General features: G+C 44.4%; 1 protein-coding gene across 1 annotated transcript in view; it reads right to left on the reverse strand.

Moving 5' to 3' along the window:
• Window positions 1–552: 552 nt before the first annotated feature.
• The window catches only part of mrpl1 (mitochondrial ribosomal protein L1), a 45525-nt gene continuing 28359 nt past the window's right edge, over window positions 553–17718 (reverse strand). The window contains exons 5-9 of the mRNA XM_084323351.1: window positions 15047–15118; window positions 14031–14142; window positions 8535–8635; window positions 4464–4551; window positions 553–719 (exon numbers count right to left, since the gene is read on the reverse strand). Coding sequence (XP_084179477.1) covers window positions 607–719; window positions 4464–4551; window positions 8535–8635; window positions 14031–14142; window positions 15047–15118 — 486 coding nt within the window. The 3' untranslated portion in view covers window positions 553–606. The remainder of the gene's footprint in view (window positions 720–4463; window positions 4552–8534; window positions 8636–14030; window positions 14143–15046; window positions 15119–17718) is intronic.

Consider the following 17718-nt stretch of genomic DNA (forward strand, 5'->3'; position numbering starts at 1 on the left):
ACTACCTCATACTAGTCTACCCATATAACTCTGTTTATACATCGGTCTGAATATACCTGCATATAATCCTTCTATATACCTTATACACGTGTATGATAGCATGTACAATAATGCTGTATATACCGTATATATATTTATTCTTATTATTCTTATATTATATGCACACCTGTCTACATACTTACATATATCTCTTTTACATATCAGTAGATACTATCTGTACATATCCCTTACCTACTCTTACTAGTTACGCTGCTGGTCAGTATGACTTACTACCAGTGTCTTTATAAGTGTCACCTGAATGGATGGATTTCAACTGGGCAGCAGCTCACACAGGTGTAGTCTGTAGTAGCCCTGAACTGTTTAACAATGCTGCCCTCTAGCGTAAGAAAAGTGTAACGTCACCATTTTCAGCAGAGCTCTAATAGTAACACTTGTACTAGAATGTAATAATAACATATCACAGGTCTGTAGTGTAAATGACACACAGGCACCTAGACCTAATAGAGTTTTAATAGAGCTAGTTAAATGTCTAAATGACAAGCAATACAAATTCACAACACTTTATTGAGAGTACAGATATTATAAACATCATGGACACATTAAATATTAACAAGTTAAAACTTCTGTCTCCTCTGGCGGTTTGGGTAAGACGTCTTCGCTGTGGAACCACAGCGCTTCACTTGTCTGACTGGCGATGATGGCCCTCTCAATGAAGTGCCCTGAGCAGAGAGAGTTCACACATTATTACAGAGTTTACACATCATTCCAGAGAGTACACATTATTACAGAGAGCTTACACATAATTCCAGAGTTTACACATTATTACAGAGTTTACACATCATTCCAGAGAGAGTACACATCATTCCAGAGAGCTTACACATTATTACAGAGTTTACACATCATTCCAGAGAGAGTATACATTATTACAGAGTGTACACATCATTCCAGAGAGTATACATTATTACAGAGAGCTTACACATCATTCCAGAGTTTACGCATTATTACAGAGTTTACACATCATTCCAGAGAGTTTACACATCATTCAAGAGAGTAGTTGAAATGGCACTGTAATTCTAATCTAAAGCAGTCAAAATAAGGCACTTAATGTCTGCAAAACTCTTTCAAGATGTAAAAAATAGCCGAAGTGTTGTGAAGGGCCAGATTAAACTGAATATATATATGTATCGTTTGATATACTTTGTATATTATTTATATATATACACGGAATATCCCTTTACCTGCGTTCAGACCAGAGTAATATTCGCTCTCCTATTGGACAGCGCCCCCAGGCGCCAACGCGCAAGCCCCCAACGGCAAGTTCAAAGACAACTGCAGGCATGTCAGAACATGCCCAGAGTCAGCGTAGTAATACGAGACAAGGACTGAGGTTGGGACTAGATATTCACTTAAGTATATATATTGGCGCAGGTGTAAACAGCAGTAGTTCATTCAGTACCTTACCCACCTTCACCACGAGTCAACGTGCAGTGAAGTGAGCAACCTTGCGTCTAAATAGAGCATTGAGAACCGCGTGCGAATAGAATGTTAAAGTGTCAGAGTTTAATGAAGTAACGTTGAGTTCGACTTAATCTAATGTGAAGTCAATAGTCGATCATTTATTGTATATTGTGCGGCCACAGCTCTTCCGTGTGTAGCATTACCCATCGGTTCGTCGTGTCTTTAGCTAGTGCACTTAACCAGGCTGTGTGGCCTAAATACGTCGCCCACACCCGAGGAGTCCTAGGCGGGGAACCGTTGGACATGTACACAGGAGAATCGGCGCCGGCGATTGCAGAACCATTCCTGGTTGGATTATATTGATTTGGGACGTGACTACCGGAGAAGAGCATCGTTGATTTCCACTATCGTTTGGGATTTAACCTCGTGAGGATTACCACTCGGGCCTGCCTCGTGGACGGGGCTGGCTAGCTGTCATCAATGCTGTCGAGCATTTTGGATTACAACTATTGCTTTTGCTGCTGATCAAGGGAGTTTACAAGCACCGACTCCTGTACCTGGAGTCTCTTTATTCCTCGTTGACTCAGACAGAGTACCCGAACATTCCTCTACCCTCCAGGCCTTACACCCCCGGAGGGAACCCATTGTCTCCAGTTGGTACCAGTGTTGCCCTATATAATTGCTACTATACAACAGGTGGCGTCAGCTTAGACCCATCGTAGGATTCCTGCTATTCTTAGTGACTTATGCTCTTGACTGACTTTACGTATATTCTTCGCCATACAAGCGCGACCCTAATTCTCATTCTGTAACCTAACGTTGCTTAATAATAATAAATTACCCTCCAATAGTATTTCTGTGTCAATGCCGTGTTCTTGTGAGTGTTCACCATCTATATTTGATGTACTGTCTGGCCAGTAATTAAAGTACATAACTAGCAGTGGTTTAATCTATCACAATCTTTAATACAGTCAGGGTTTTGTAACCCCTCAGTTACACGAAGGGTTAGACAGGGTTTAAAACAGCCAATTAAAAGTTTGAACCAAGTATTCCAGATACTCAAAATAATTAACTCAACTCAAAGTAAAGACTTTTTGCAGAGATTTAATTAAATTGAGGCCCCTGGTACTCCTGGGCCCTGTAGGAGGATTCTGTGGGCCACATAGAGTTCGCTGGCACTGGGTCAAAGGGGGCTGAAGACCTGGGGGTGCCCTCACAATTACACATGTTGGCACTTAAAACAGCTGCTACACTGCATAGAACTACATTGCATAGAACGCAGGCGAAAAAATAAACAAATAAATGGAATACAAGAGAACACTAATTGAACCCTTGTACTGAAGAACCATAAAACTAAATTTTTTATGTTTTGGTCAACCCATGTATTTGCAGTTGTGATGTAAATCCCTATAAAAAAAATTAAAACTCAAATGTATTGTGATGGGACCGGAAGAAGTCTGCGGGGCTAGAGATGTAACCGGATATGACGGCCCCACATTGTGCAAGTGGAGAATAGTTCAAATTAGGGCTGGGCGATTCTTGCTCAAACGTGAATCACGATTTTTCTCTCTAAGAATTGAGATCACGATTCTCTCACACAATTCTTATTTTTTCAATAAAATCATTTATTGCACTCTTTCTTAACACATTCCAGGCCAACCACGGACATGTCCGTGTTTCGGATCCAACGGTTGAGGGCCAACCAGCCCAACCACGGACATGTCCGTGGCAAGGTTGTTTTGGCTTTTATTCCATTTTAATAACCTACTCAATGTCACCGAGCGGCACTGCAGATTTACCCTACTCTTGGAATTCGGAAAAGTGCATTACCGGCCAGATAGATCCTCGTAGCGGCGCGGTCTCGATAATGCAGTGTTCCCTGTGGCAGAACGGTGTTTTATTTTTTTGGATCTTGAATGGACTTTCCTGTTAGGCTGAATCTATGCGTGCAACATGTAGCATGGAATACGTTTTGGGAGCTGAATTCAGTGTGCAGTAAAGGAATATAGCATCAGCCAATGGACATATGGATCTACCAGATGGCGATCGATAACTGGGAAATCCTTTTTGCAGTCCAACCGGCCACAGGTACACCAGGAAGAGTAGTCTCACTTTGGTGTCCACAATAAAACAAAACAAAACAGGTAAGATCTTTTTCACGTAAATTACACGCTGATCAGGCCTTGTTGTTATCATACCCAACCAGGCGATCAGCAAATATGGCTACTGAGGCTAACGGCGTTATTGGTAATCAATAATCAGAAACGACGTCCCCCGCCCCCCCCCCTTTCATGCATTCATGGTGGAACATGATATCGATCATATGCATTTTGATTTTTAGCTCTAGCTTCTGTAGGGCCGAAACGCCATTCGATTTAACGTTATTAGCTTAGCAGCCTGTATCTCGTTTTGCAGGAAATATACCAAACCAATCCCATATAACGCTTATATTCAAGACGCTATAAAATGGGAACGTATTGATGAAAAAATTATTTCTTTAAGCCATTTTGAAGGGACGGTTTATAGTGTCAATTGACAGAGAATGGACAGATAGCAATAATATAAAGTATAGATTTAGCTCTACAAACAGCCTCACGCACAATGAAACCTTATTATGATATGCTGGCCTTATAGAGTGGGGCCGTCTAATACCCGTGGCTGTCAATGTGTTAAACAGACAACATAACATATCAAAGTGCTTGACTTAAACTTAAACATAACATATAAAAATGCTTGAATTAAACTTAAAAGTATCTTGTAACATACAAAATAACTCAAGTCAGAATCGTCATTTAAAAAAGTAAAGTAAAAAGTTAAAAAAAGAAAAATAATTTATATATATATTTAATTTCTTTTATAAAAAGAAAATCGTCATCATTTAGAAATGAGATTGCATAGGTCTATGAATCGAGATCGCGATTTTCTTTCGATTAATTGCCCAGGCCTAGTTCAACTAACCACAAAACGGACACAGACGGACAGTCAGACAGCCCTGAGCTCCGTACCTCCAGAGAAGCTGGCCGGCCGGTGGGAGCAGGTGTCCAGCACCAGGGCCTGCAGGTTGGCCAGGAGGTGCTCCTGGGGCATGTCGAGCTGAGGAGACACAACAGTGTTCAGAAAAACCACATCTTCTGTGTGTATTTTAACTAGGGATGTTCGATATTGGCTTTTTACCGATATACCGATATTGTCCAACTCTTAATTTCAGATACCGATATATGCGGGGTTTCCCCCCCAAAAACGGAATCATTTCAGGTAATTAACATTACATATCTCTTGTCGTGGAATTAACACAACATTATGCATACTTTTGACAATAAATAAAATAAGAATTTGTTCTTACTTGCTTGCCAGGTTAAATAAATGTAAAAAAAATACGAAACCGATAATTTCCGATATTACATTTTAATGCCAATATCGGCCGATAATATCGGTAGGTCGATAATATCGAACATCCCTAATTGCAACACAAATACATTAGATTACATTCAAATTCATTGTCATCATTAAACAGCACAAGTACAGTACAACAAAAAGAAGTTTGGCATCTAACCAGAGTACACATGTAACAGTAAAGTGCAACAGTAATATACAATGTACAGGTGATTAAACTGGGTGTAAAATATATGAAGTAGTACTACTGAGTAATAGTGCTAATCAGATATATGTACAGAGTTGTAGTATTAATATGTACAGTGATATAGGTATGAAGACACTATGTTAGTAAGTCTTACTGACCAGCAGCGTAACTAGTAAGAGAAGGTAAGGGATATGTAGATAATATAGATATAGTATCTACAGCTATGTAGGTAGAGATATAAGATATAGTATCTACATATGTACACATATAGATATAGTATCTACAGATAGATATAGATATAGTATAGAAGTATTTTATTGATCCAGAGGGAAATTGTATGTAAAAAGGATTATATGCAGGTATGTACAGAAAGATGTGGATATATATATAAAGTAAGAATAAATAAATATATATAAATATATATATATATATATATATATATATATATATATATATATATATATATATAGGGTAAGAATAAATGGGAGGTGTGGTAAAATAGAGGGTGGAGATGAGATGACTATTTTTTTTATCCACTTTTTCTCCCATTTTCTATTCTTCTCCCATCCCAATTTTCGTATCGTCCAATTCAACCCTCCCCTGTCTCGAACGCCGTTTCTTGCCTCCCACAAGCCGGCTGCAATGTGGACTAAGTCATACATAGCACGAGTCCCCTCCGATACTCGAGGTAACAGCAGTCGCATCTTTCCACCTGCGTGGCTCGATCTTTCAGTGTCGGGGGTCTGGGCTTTGGAGGAGCCCCGCCCCGTCACTTCCTGATTCTACTGCGCAGGCGCACCAACCGACCTGTAGGAGTCGCTGTCCACAACGCCCGATCCCCACCCATCAGTTTCCCTCCCCCTAATACTGCCAATGTGTATTAGTGCGGACGACCAGCTAAACTGAAAGCAATGTGGAGCGCTGGGCTCGAACAGGGAGATGATCTGTTTGAGCCCAGCCTCCAGTATTCGTGGTGAGCGCCTTGCCCACTGCACCACGTAGCCGCCGAGATGAAACCTTAACCTACCGTGCCTATCTAGTCTACAACCTTTAAACTAGGGATGCTCGATATTGGCTTTTTTACCGATACCGATATTCCGATATTGTCCAACTCTTAATTTCCGATAACGATATCAACCGATATCAACCGATACCGATATATGCAGGGTTTCCCCGTCCGAAAAACTGAATAAATTCAGGTAACTAATAATTTCACTGGATATATATATAACAAATATTGTTATTGTTTTTTTGTTTTTTTAAACCGATACCGATATTTTCCGATATCACATTTTACTGCCGATATCGGCCGATAATATCGGACATCCCTACTTTAAACCCTAACCTACTGTGCCTATCTAGTCTACAACCTTTAAACCCTAACCTACCGTGTCTATCTAGTCTACAGCCTTTAAACCCTAACCTACCGTGTCTATCTAGTCTACAACCTTTAAACCATAACCTACCGTGCCTATCTAGTCTACAACCTTTAAACCCTAACCTACCGTGTCTATCTAGTCTACAGCCTTTAAACCCTAACCTACTGTGTCTATCTAGTCTACAACCTTTAAACCCTAACCTACCGTGTCTATCTAGTCTACAACCTTTAAACCCTAACCTACCGTGCCTATCTAGTCTACAACCTTTAAACCCTAACCTACCGTGTCTATCTAGTCTACAACCTTTAAACCCTAACCTACCGTGCCTATCTAGTCTACAACCTTTAAACCCTAACCTACCGTGTCTATCTAGTCTACAACCTTTAAACCCTAACCTACCGTGCCTAGTATCTAGTCTACAACCTTTAAACCATAACCTACTGTGTCTATCTAGTCTACAACCTTTAAACCATAACCTACTGTGCCTATCTAGTCTACAACCTTTAAACCATAACCTACCGTGTCTATCTAGTCTACAACCTTTAAACCATAACCTACCGTGCCTATCTAGTCTACAGCCTTTAAACCATAACCTACCGTGCCTATCTAGTCTACGGCCTTTAAACCCTAACCTACCGTGTCTATCTAGTCTACAACCTTTAAACCATAACCTACTGTGCCTATCTAGTCTACAACCTTTAAACCATAACCTACTGTGCCTATCTAGTCTACAACCTTTAAACCATAACCTACCGTGTCTATCTAGTCTACAACCTTTAAACCCTAACCTACCGTGCCTATCTAGTCTACAACCTTTAAACCATAACCTACTGTGTCTATCTAGTCTACAACCTTTAAACCATAACCTACCGTGTCTATCTAGTCTACAACCTTTAAACCATAACCTACCGTGCCTATCTAGTCTACAGCCTTTAAACCATAACCTACCGTGCCTATCTAGTCTACAACCTTTAAACCCTAACCTACCGTGCCTATCTAGTCTACAACCTTTAAACCCTAACCTACCGTGTCTATCTAGTCTACAACCTTTAAACCATAACCTACTGTGCCTATCTAGTATACAGCCTTTAAACCCTAACCTACCGTGCCTATCTAGTCTACAACCTTTAAACCCTAACCTACCGTGTCTATCTAGTCTACAACCTTTAAACCATAACCTACTGTGCCTATCTAGTCTACAACCTTTAAACCATAACCTACCGTGTCTATCTAGTCTACAACCTTTAAACCATAACCTACCGTGCCTATCTAGTCTACAGCCTTTAAACCATAACCTACCGTGCCTATCTAGTCTACGGCCTTTAAACCCTAACCTACCGTGTCTATCTAGTCTACAACCTTTAAACCATAACCTACTGTGCCTATCTAGTCTACAACCTTTAAACCATAACCTACCGTGTCTATCTAGTCTACAACCTTTAAACCATAACCTACCGTGCCTATCTAGTCTACAGCCTTTAAACCATAACCTACCGTGCCTATCTAGTCTACAACCTTTAAACCATAACCTACCGTGCCTATCTAGTATACAACCTTTAAACCCTAACCTACTGTGCCTATCTAGTCTACAACCTTTAAACCATAACCTACCGTGTCTATCTAGTCTACAACCTTTAAACCATAACCTACCGTGCCTATCTAGTCTACAGCCTTTAAACCATAACCTACCGTGCCTATCTAGTCTACAACCTTTAAACCATAACCTACCGTGCCTATCTAGTATACAACCTTTAAACCCTAACCTACTGTGCCTATCTAGTCTACAACCTTTAAACCATAACCTACCGTGTCTATCTAGTCTACAACCTTTAAACCATAACCTACCGTGTCTATCTAGTCTACAACCTTTAAACCCTAACCTACTGTGCCTATCTAGTCTACAGCCTTTAAACCCTAACCTACTGTGTCTATCTAGTCTACAGCCTTTAAACCATAACCTACCGTGCCTATCTAGTCTACAGCCTTTAAACCCTAACCTACTGTGCCTATCTAGTCTACAGCCTTTAAACCCTAACCTACTGTGCCTATCTAGTCTGCAGCCTAAACCCTAACCTACTGTGCACATCTAGTCTGCAGCCTTTAAAACCCTAACCTACCGTGCCTATCTGTGTCCGGACGTAACAGTCGCTCTCCACCATGTACTCGTGGCCCATCCTGAACAGCTCCAGCATCTTAAGAACATCTTTACCGACCGACCCTGAGACGAGGGAAGGGGAGAGAGTGTGATTAGTCCTGAAGCCTTGGTTGTGTGTGAACAAGATAAAACCTGAGATGTCACCATCATGGTTGTGTGTGTGTGTGTGAACTAGGGCTGTCACTTTAACAAAAAAATTTAATTCGATATTCGTTGCAGAATTGTAGACGAGTTCGAATTCGAATTTCAATGTCAAAAAAGGTCTTTAAAATGGCAAGACTAAAAATAACCATGACCAGTAATTATTTGGAATACGTATATATTGTTGTGTTGAAATAGTTGGAAAGGAGCTACGTTGGAGAGAAGGAGCTGCGTTGACATTATATCTTTGTTTTCTCTCTCACTATTTTCGAGGAAATACAGCGATAATGTCTTCGCCACCGGAGTGTCTAGAAGATGATGATCATTCTGACTTCCACCGGCACTTCGTATTAGGGGCTCGCGTCGCGTCCCCGCCGGCATTACCTCCGGCTCTGCAGCTGGACACTTTGCTCGGGAGGCGCTCGGCCGTGTGAGGGCTGACGGCCTCTCTGGGGCGGGTGATGTTTTTGCGACGCGGGCGCCAGGTGTGTCGGTTGTGGGGGGAACGGCTACACAGCTTACGAAGGCCAGCTCCAGGCTGGGATCCTTTTTCGCTGCCACTTAGCGGCGTGGAGGGGGTTCTGGTTTGATGCCCACGTTAACATTAGCTCCTCCTCAAGTAAGAGCTTTGTTTTCCTGGGACCGAATCTGCGGTTCAATTCCCCGGGTCTCTGGACAAACGGATACCCACTGTCTCCGTGCTGGCCCCGATTTTCAAGATGAAAAGCACCCGGTGCGAGGGAGGTGAGCTTGGTGTTCATTATGAGAATATCTCCATGCTCAAGTCGGCTATAGTCCGCGAGGGACTTGTTGCCGGCACCGCTGTGTCTGGTAAACACCGTTCTGAAGTGGGACGTGTGTTGCCTTTTTTCCCTTCTTTTCTTCGGATGAGAAGAGGAAAAGACAGCGTCTGTCTGAAGTGTTGGCCTGTATTGCTTTTCTCACGTTGTGCAGTTTTCAGTGGTAGCCGCTTAGCTTGCTTCTGCGTGAGCTAGTGGCTAGCGATAGCCAGTTAGCTGTTAGCTACGACGTTAGTTACCGGCTTCGCTCGGCTGGGAACGTTAACTTGATGCTATCAGTTAGCCTAGAGTTAGCTGTTAGCTTGTGCTACGACCATTGGTGTAGCCGTGAGAATAGCAGGCCCTGGCACTCTGACTACGACATCATCTTTGACAGAAGATGTAGTCGGGCCTGCACCATGACCGGCTGCAGGAGGGGTGCGTCTCGCCATAGCTTCTTTTTGCTCCGCCAGCGAAAGGCCGTTCGTCAACGTGGAGACCAACCTGTGTTGCGGCCTTTCGCCCTGCGTTCCTTGGTGCAGGTAAGATGTCCATTGGACATTACCCCACTCTTCCTTCCTTCCCCTCCCGAATGTTTTGTTAATAACGATGTCTTTGTCTACAAAACATATGTTACTTCCCTACATTTGGAGATACGACGTGTGCTGTGTGTGAATTGTCTTGGTCGCTTTGTATAGCTTGGGTAGCGTTGGCCAAGGCTTGTGCCTTTCTCTCTACCTAGGAACAGCGTTGTTTATTTACGTGAGTAAAAATGAACTGGGTTTTTGTTGTATGATGAGAAGTTGTGTGTGTTCATGTAACATTTAGACAACGTGGCTGAGCCCACAACTGGCTGGGTTACCCTACAATACTGTGCATAGTGGCATGTGATCGAGGGATGAGTCCCTCTCTCAGCTTGTTATTCTTACTTGAGGGTAATGATGACAATAACAAGTGGCAATAACAAGTTTTTTTCACACATAAGCAGGGCTGTGCCTGTTCAAACAAGGTCTTCGGCTGTGCTGGCGTGCATGATGTAAAGCTTACTCTACACATTTGGCGTCGTATCAGGGGTAAGGTGGTGAGGGGTGGGTGAAATTATTCCAAGGTTTGCCCCTGGCCCCCCCCCCCCTCCAATATGATTTTGTTTACAAAATGTGTGTTGATTCACTATATTTTTGGGGATACAGTGTAAATCCCTCAGCTTCTGCTGGGGTTGTGCTCTTGCTTAGAGAGAGGCAATTTTTTCTGAAAATTGTTTGGTCGCTGTCATGTGGACTTAGCAAGGCCTGTGACCAGTACTTAATCGAGGACTTATGTCTTCTCTCATCATGAAAAACGGCGTTTCCTCTTACAGTAGTGAGAGTGTACTTTTGCCCTTTTTTGTTGTGATGGAGGGTTGTGTGTATCGTATTCACGTTTAAGATCCACAACTGGGTTAGGTGTTGGCCTACAGAAGTTACATGTGTAAGCTCTTGTACCAGGGTCCTTGGCCCCTCTCTTGGTCTGTTTTTTTTTCTTCCTTCCTTTAGGGTAACGGTGTAATAATTCAGGTGGCAGGTTCGCACATGAGCCTGAAGCCATATATAAAACCAGTTTTGCACAGGCGAGGTTATCGTCTGTGGCTGGTGTGCAGAATGTGAGGCTGTTACCTTAAACAGGTATAAATGCGCTTCATGTAGCACGCTATGACTGGTGTCATGGCTCTGCTTTGTCATTGCATCGTATCAGGGGTGAGGGGTCATGAGGGGTGGGCTGATAAAATCCCCCCCCCCCCCCCCTTTACTGATTGGCCGGGAGGTGGGACCTCCTGCCTGTCAGTTTTTCCCTGTCGGCTGAGGGGCAGCGCGTCACAGGGAGGGGAAAGGGGGGGGGGTTCCCTGGTTCCACTCCCTGTTAGGATGGGTGGGTCACAGGTTTTTTCCCCCCGGCCATGGGATACGTCACTGGGTGCGTTCCTATTGGCCAGGAGACGTCCGTGAGGTTACAGGCTCTGTGCTGCAGACCGCTGTCTTTGTCAAAGTTGGATGATGCGTTGCATTCGAAAACTGTTAGCTTTCTGCTCTGCTCTCTATTACAGTGTGTATTGGGCTGTTGGTCACTTGGCCCAATTATTATTACATGTATCTTTTTCAATTGTACTCACGTGGAGGTCTCTCTGGGGGAACTTCTGTCTTCCCCTCTTATGTGAGGAGCGGAATTGACGGGGTTGCCCTCAGTCGCGTCATATAAGGCCTGTGTCTGTGTCTTATTGACCGGCTTCCTGCTGCTCGTCCCAGACAGCATGGAGGGGACGTCGTCTGGTGTTTTCTTGTTAGAATTCACCATTGATGTGTTTCGGGTTCTTGACGTGCATATAGCGCTGGCCCTGGGTGCTTCCTATGTGGAACCACTGTTTTGGGCCGGCACGCCCTGGTTGCCCAATTCATAGAAACAGCGTTTTTTTATGCGGGCGTCTAGGAAGGAGATTTTTTATCTCTACCGAGCGCCAGTCTCGATGACTCGCGTACATCTCCGGGGGGAGATGACGGAGTAGATCATTACACACGTCTCACACCCATGAGGTGGGCCGCCAGAAGCAGCGCATTCACGTTCTGTCCATCTTGGTGGCGCCCTCTGTGATGTTTTAGATCGACACGCGTACCTACCCCCCTCTTAGGACTGGGGATGGCGGCGTGACTAGGGCGCGGGACTGGTTCTGGTCACGCCGGACCAAGTCAGTTAACCTGTTGTCCGCCGGGGCGCAGATCTGCTGTTCTGGTACCCCGAAGGACTTTGTGCTTTTCCGGGGGGAAAATGCCGGGTCGGTCCGGGCTTCGCAGGGGTTGATGTCGTGGATATGTGTGTCATGTGTATGCCACTACGGCTTGCCCATGACCGTGACGTGCTTGGTTCATACTGTGTTGTACCTTGCGCTGTGTTAGGGGGCCTGGTCCTTCTCCATTGTGTCACTCCTCCCTCCCCCTGCTGGGCAGGTATGGGAGGGGGGTGTCGAGGTGGTTGCTGTCAACCCCTCTAGGCATCCCTGTGTAGGTCCCGGTCCGCCAGGCCCAGGTCCGGACTCATTTCCGTCGACCTGTTGGCCTGGGTTAACCCTTTTGAAAACTGAAACACTCTGTTTCTAGGTTTTTCTTGGTGGGTTAAGGGAACAACCGCCTCCTGTTAAACTAAACATAGGGGGGTGGTTGGTTCCCCGGTGTGTTGATAGCGGAGTCGACTCTCGGGTTAGGCTGGGCTTGACCCCGTCTGCCTGCGAGTGTGCCCCCGCACCTTTCATGACGTCTGCCAATCATGTCAGCCTTCTCTGCCTCGGCCTGTCTAGGGGGTCGGTTTTTGTGGAGGCTACGACATGGTGCACAGCATACCGAACGCCCCTACTGCTGTTCTCAGTAGACCCCTTAGGCGCCTGTCTAGTCCGCAGTGCTCCGGGCACAGGTCGACCCTTAGGCGCCTGTCTAGTCCGCAGTGCTCCGGGCACAGGTCGAGTTATGCTTTTGACCTGTTGCCAGGATTGAGGGATCAACCTCTTTGGGGGTTGTCTCTGCTGTGCGCCGACTGGCCCCACAGTGTTGTGGGGGTGTAGCCTCTGTGAAGTGCTTCAGGGCGGCGTGCTGTAGGGGGGAAGGGCCTGCTCTTGGATTGGGCCCTGTCCGATACGCTGGCGATGTGGGGGGTGGTGTCACTAGTGACCGTCTGGTGGGGTCTCGATGCTGCGGCATCGTTGGCCTCACCAGGCCCCCTTTTTTCCGGGGGGTCCTGACCCTCAGGCTGTTCCTGGGGCTGGGTTCTCCTTCGCATTCCGCTGCTACGGCCTTGCCACAGGGTTGGGTTCTTGACCTTTGACCCTGTGATGTTAGGGGCTGTAATGTTTTTTTCCCCCTTCCTGTTCGTTCCCTAGTGGCATGTGGGATGCGCGCCTGGAGTAGTCGCGGGTCCTTCTGTGTGAAGGTAAGTCCCACGATCTGCTCACCCTGTGCGTTGAGTTACTAAACCCTCTTCTCACAGTCGGATCAGATTCCCTCCCGTCCCCCTCTAGGGGGGTCCGGGGGCTCGGGTCCTCAGCGGGTACATTTGTCGAGCTTCCGCTCTGCTCAACTCCTGTGTTCCAATAGAGCAGAGCGTAAGCTATATGATAATATAACATACGGTTATCCTATAACCATAGTTATATGAGTATAGCGAGCGCTCTGCTCTGACTCACTGAGGACCCCGTGGTCTTCACCTTCGGTGGTGAAAGACTTGGGAAGGAGCTGTTAGTATGGCCACACCCCCGCTTATGTAGAGGAGCAGATGGGGGTGTGGCCAGGCGGATGGGTGTGTACATGTTAAGAAATGTATTCAGTATTAGACTGGATATGGGATATGTTCCAATAGAGCAGAGCGCTCGCTATACTCATAACTATGGTTATAGGATAACCGTATGGTTTATGTAACTATGTGACAGTTACCTCTCTTGGGAAACCTTCAGGTTTATGTAACTATGTGACAGTTACCTCTCTTGGGAAACCTTCAGGTTTATGTAACTATGTGACAGTTACCTCTCTTGCTCTTGGGAAACTTCTTGCGCAGTTTGTTCTTCAGAGGCAGCAGCTTAGGAAGCATGTCGGGGTCGGCGATGTAGAAGTCTGCGTCGATTTCACCGTCTAGGATCTGATGCAGACGTGTACAAGACATGACGGGATTAACAGGTTTGCCATCATAATGCCGTTGCAATGAATCATGGACACAGTGTGATCAAAGGTGCATATGAGGGTCTGTATGCCCCATCGGTTATATTAGACGTTACAATAAATACACAATAAAGAATTAGAATATATATTACGGGTAAGAGTAAAAGTAAACAGTACACAAGGTATACGTTGTAGTCCGTGCAGGTTTTGGTGGTTAAGAGTCAGACACACTTAGTGGTCAGACATTCCTAGTTTAGACAGAGATGACATGGTGAAACAGAGATGAAAATGTGTGTGTGTGTGTCTATGTCCATCTGTGTGTGTGTGTGTGTATGTCCATCTGTGTGTGTGTGTCTATGTCCATCTGTGTGTGCGTCTATGTCCATATGTGTGTGTGTCTATGTCCATCTACTGTATGTGTCTATGTCCATCTCTGTGTGTGTATGTGTGTCTCTATATCTGTGTGTGTGTCTCTATATCAGTGTGTAGGGGTGTAACGATGCGACCTCACAATGATTCAATTCGATTACGATTCTTCAGGCAACGATTCAATGCATCATGAAATCTCTTCATTTGACCACGATTCGATTCGATTCGAATGTTGAATACACAAATGTGGGTGGGGGAACTGATTCACTCAGCATGAATGGACTATAGGTGAATACAATTTAAAAAAAAATAATAATAATAATTTTGATTCATTTCGATTATAATCGATTCTAACATTTTCAAATCGATGCAGTTGAATAGTCACATTAGAATCGATGCATCGTTACACCCCTATCTGTGTGTGTGTGTGTGTATGTGTCTCTATATGTGTGTGCGTGTGTGTGTGTGTGTGCGTGTGCGTGTGTGTGTGCGTGTGTATGTGTGTGTGTTCTCACCCTCTGTACCAGATCACTTCCTCCAGTGAGCGCTGCTCCGTTCTCTTGGGCCAATTGAGCCTGATCAGGATTCTGAGGACCGACACAACATCACAGATTCAGGCCTTGATCAGAGTCAGATTACCTACCCCCCCCCCCCCCCCCCACCCCCGACTCCCGAGGCTCTAGCTCCGTCAATCATTTGGCGATCTTGAGAATATATATTTTTTTTTATCCACTTTTTCTCTCTCCTGTTTTTATGTGTTTTTCTCCCATCCCAATTTAGTCGTGCCAATTCCCCCCTCCCCTTCCTGGTCGTTGCTCGCATGTGCCCCCCCCCCCCCCCACTGGTTGATAGATACTATCATGTCCCGTCCCCTCCGATAAATGCGGAGTCAGCCAGCCACTTCTTTTCACCTGCCAGTGCGGACTCTCATTGGTGAGGTGTAACGTGTGGGACAGGGTTTCCGTTGTCCGGTAATTACCGTTTTTTTTACCGGGGAAATCTGTTGAAGTCCGACATATTTAAATATCTCCGGTCATAATGTCCTGTGAAAATAATTCCCTCTAAGCACAATTTGAATTGTATTAAAATAGTTACATTTGTTTCATTGTTGCTTCACCAAGCAGGTCTAATAATGACAACGATGTGTGTTCCTATATCATATCACGCGCACAGCAAGTTTGCAGCGTGACCTGTGGTTTGCTGATGAGAATGGCGGGGCAGGAGCTGATGCTGGATTAGCGAGAAGCATGCAACTGCAGAGCTCACAGTTGTGCCCGCACAGTGCAATACTCCAATTCAGCCATTGGCAATTCAACCACTGGGTGGGTGGCGCTGCTGAGCGGTCCCCAGACCGGACCTGAAAGCGCCGCTGGCTCTGCAGTTGCATACTATTGGGATTAGTTTATCGCTTCGTTGAACGTTTCAGTGAACCCCACGATAATGTTGCCGTCTCTCTCTGCCAAATTTCTCAGTTCTTCGCTTGATATAATTAATACAAATGTCCAATATAACGGAATTCGTTAGCTCATAAAAATGTGATTATAACAGACTGTTGTTTAATGTCGGGCCGACTGCCCAGACACCTATTTGATTTCAAGTCAGCAGCAGCACGGAGTCTCGAGGGACTTATTTTATTTGGAATATAATGACTGTATACGCAAAAGTAGCCTAGTTTTAAGTTAAAATATTATAAATCTACATGCCTTGAGGATGTCATTATATAGCCTGCCTATCAATTGTTTTTAAGCTCAATAAACTGACCGGAATTTCTCACATTTGTCCGGGAGATTGAAATCTTCCAGGACACGGAGACCGGCAACAATATTTTCTAACGGAAACCCTGGTGTGGGAGGCTCACACTACCCTCACCATCTCTTCCTCCTCCTGTAGGAGTCGCCGTTTACAACCACCAGATTACCACCCACCGGCTTCCCTCCCGCTGACTCTGCCAATTGAGCCAGTATGACGGCCGGCCAAGCCGGAGGCAACGCTGACAGCCGGATTCGATACCGGTGTCTCTTGAGTTGGTGACGAGCGCTTAGACCACTGCGCCACCCAGCCGCCTGCAATCTTGAGAATTATTATACAGGGTTGTAGCCAATGAGTGTGCAGTGTTTCCCCTGAAAAAAAATTCAGCAGCGGTGCTGTGCCTCTAGGGGGGTCCGGGGGCATACATTTTAAAGTTAAATGCATCAATCTGGTGCACTTTGAGAGCAAAATAAAGAGGCTAGATCTATGATGAACTTTGTGCTCAAAACACAAAATCGACTAGACTGCAGTGCTTTCTCCCTGCAGCCTTTTCCTCAGGTCAGTCTTTTACATTAAGCACCCCCACAGCCCAAATTAAATGATAAAAAAATATATATATATATATATTATTTTTTTTAATAATTTTTTTTTAATAGTCTAGTTCAGGGGTCAGCAACCTTTTTGACATGGAGTGCCTGTTTGAAATATAGTTGTAACTAGTGTGCCTCAACAATATTCCATGCATCGTAATTTTTTTTCTCATAATCAGGTCTTTGATCTTTATTGTTATTGTTATTATTAACAATATTATTATGATGGTTGTGTCAACCCTAAATCTGAGTTGGGGGGGGGGAGGGAAACAATGCAGACAAACAGCTGCATACAGTGCGACCATTTCACTCACATTTGCCCATTCATTTTTGGACACATCACACACCATCGGTGTGTGTACTGTACGTGTGCTTTCATAGCTCCACCTACATGCCTAATGGAGAACACCAGGATGTGAATGGAGGGTGAATGTGAGGTATATCGTGTAAATAAGTTTTGATTGATCGCAAGACTACACTGTAAATATAAGTTACCAGAACTTAAAAATATTGAGTTCAGTTACTGTGTATTAAGGTTTTCAGTTTTCAATCCATAATAAGTTAACAGAAAAATAAGTACACAACCACATTATTTCAACCTAATAAAACTATGTTTATTGTCATTGTTTTAAGAACACAAGTTGACTTGGTAATACTCACATTTTGAGTAAAAAAATTGCTTTTAACATGTGCAATGTTCAATGAAATAGAAAAATAAATAATACAATTTGTTGATTAAGCCCACTGGTCACAATGGTGACCATAATAATACCGAACACTGTGACCTCATTTTTCTTCTTCTAAATTACATGCTATATTATGTTATTTGATACTATCTTGTCTAGCAC

Source organism: Notolepis coatsorum (genome assembly GCF_963971535.1).
Source record: "Notolepis coatsorum genome assembly, chromosome: 10".
Taxonomy (NCBI): Eukaryota; Metazoa; Chordata; class Actinopteri; order Aulopiformes; family Paralepididae; genus Notolepis; species Notolepis coatsorum.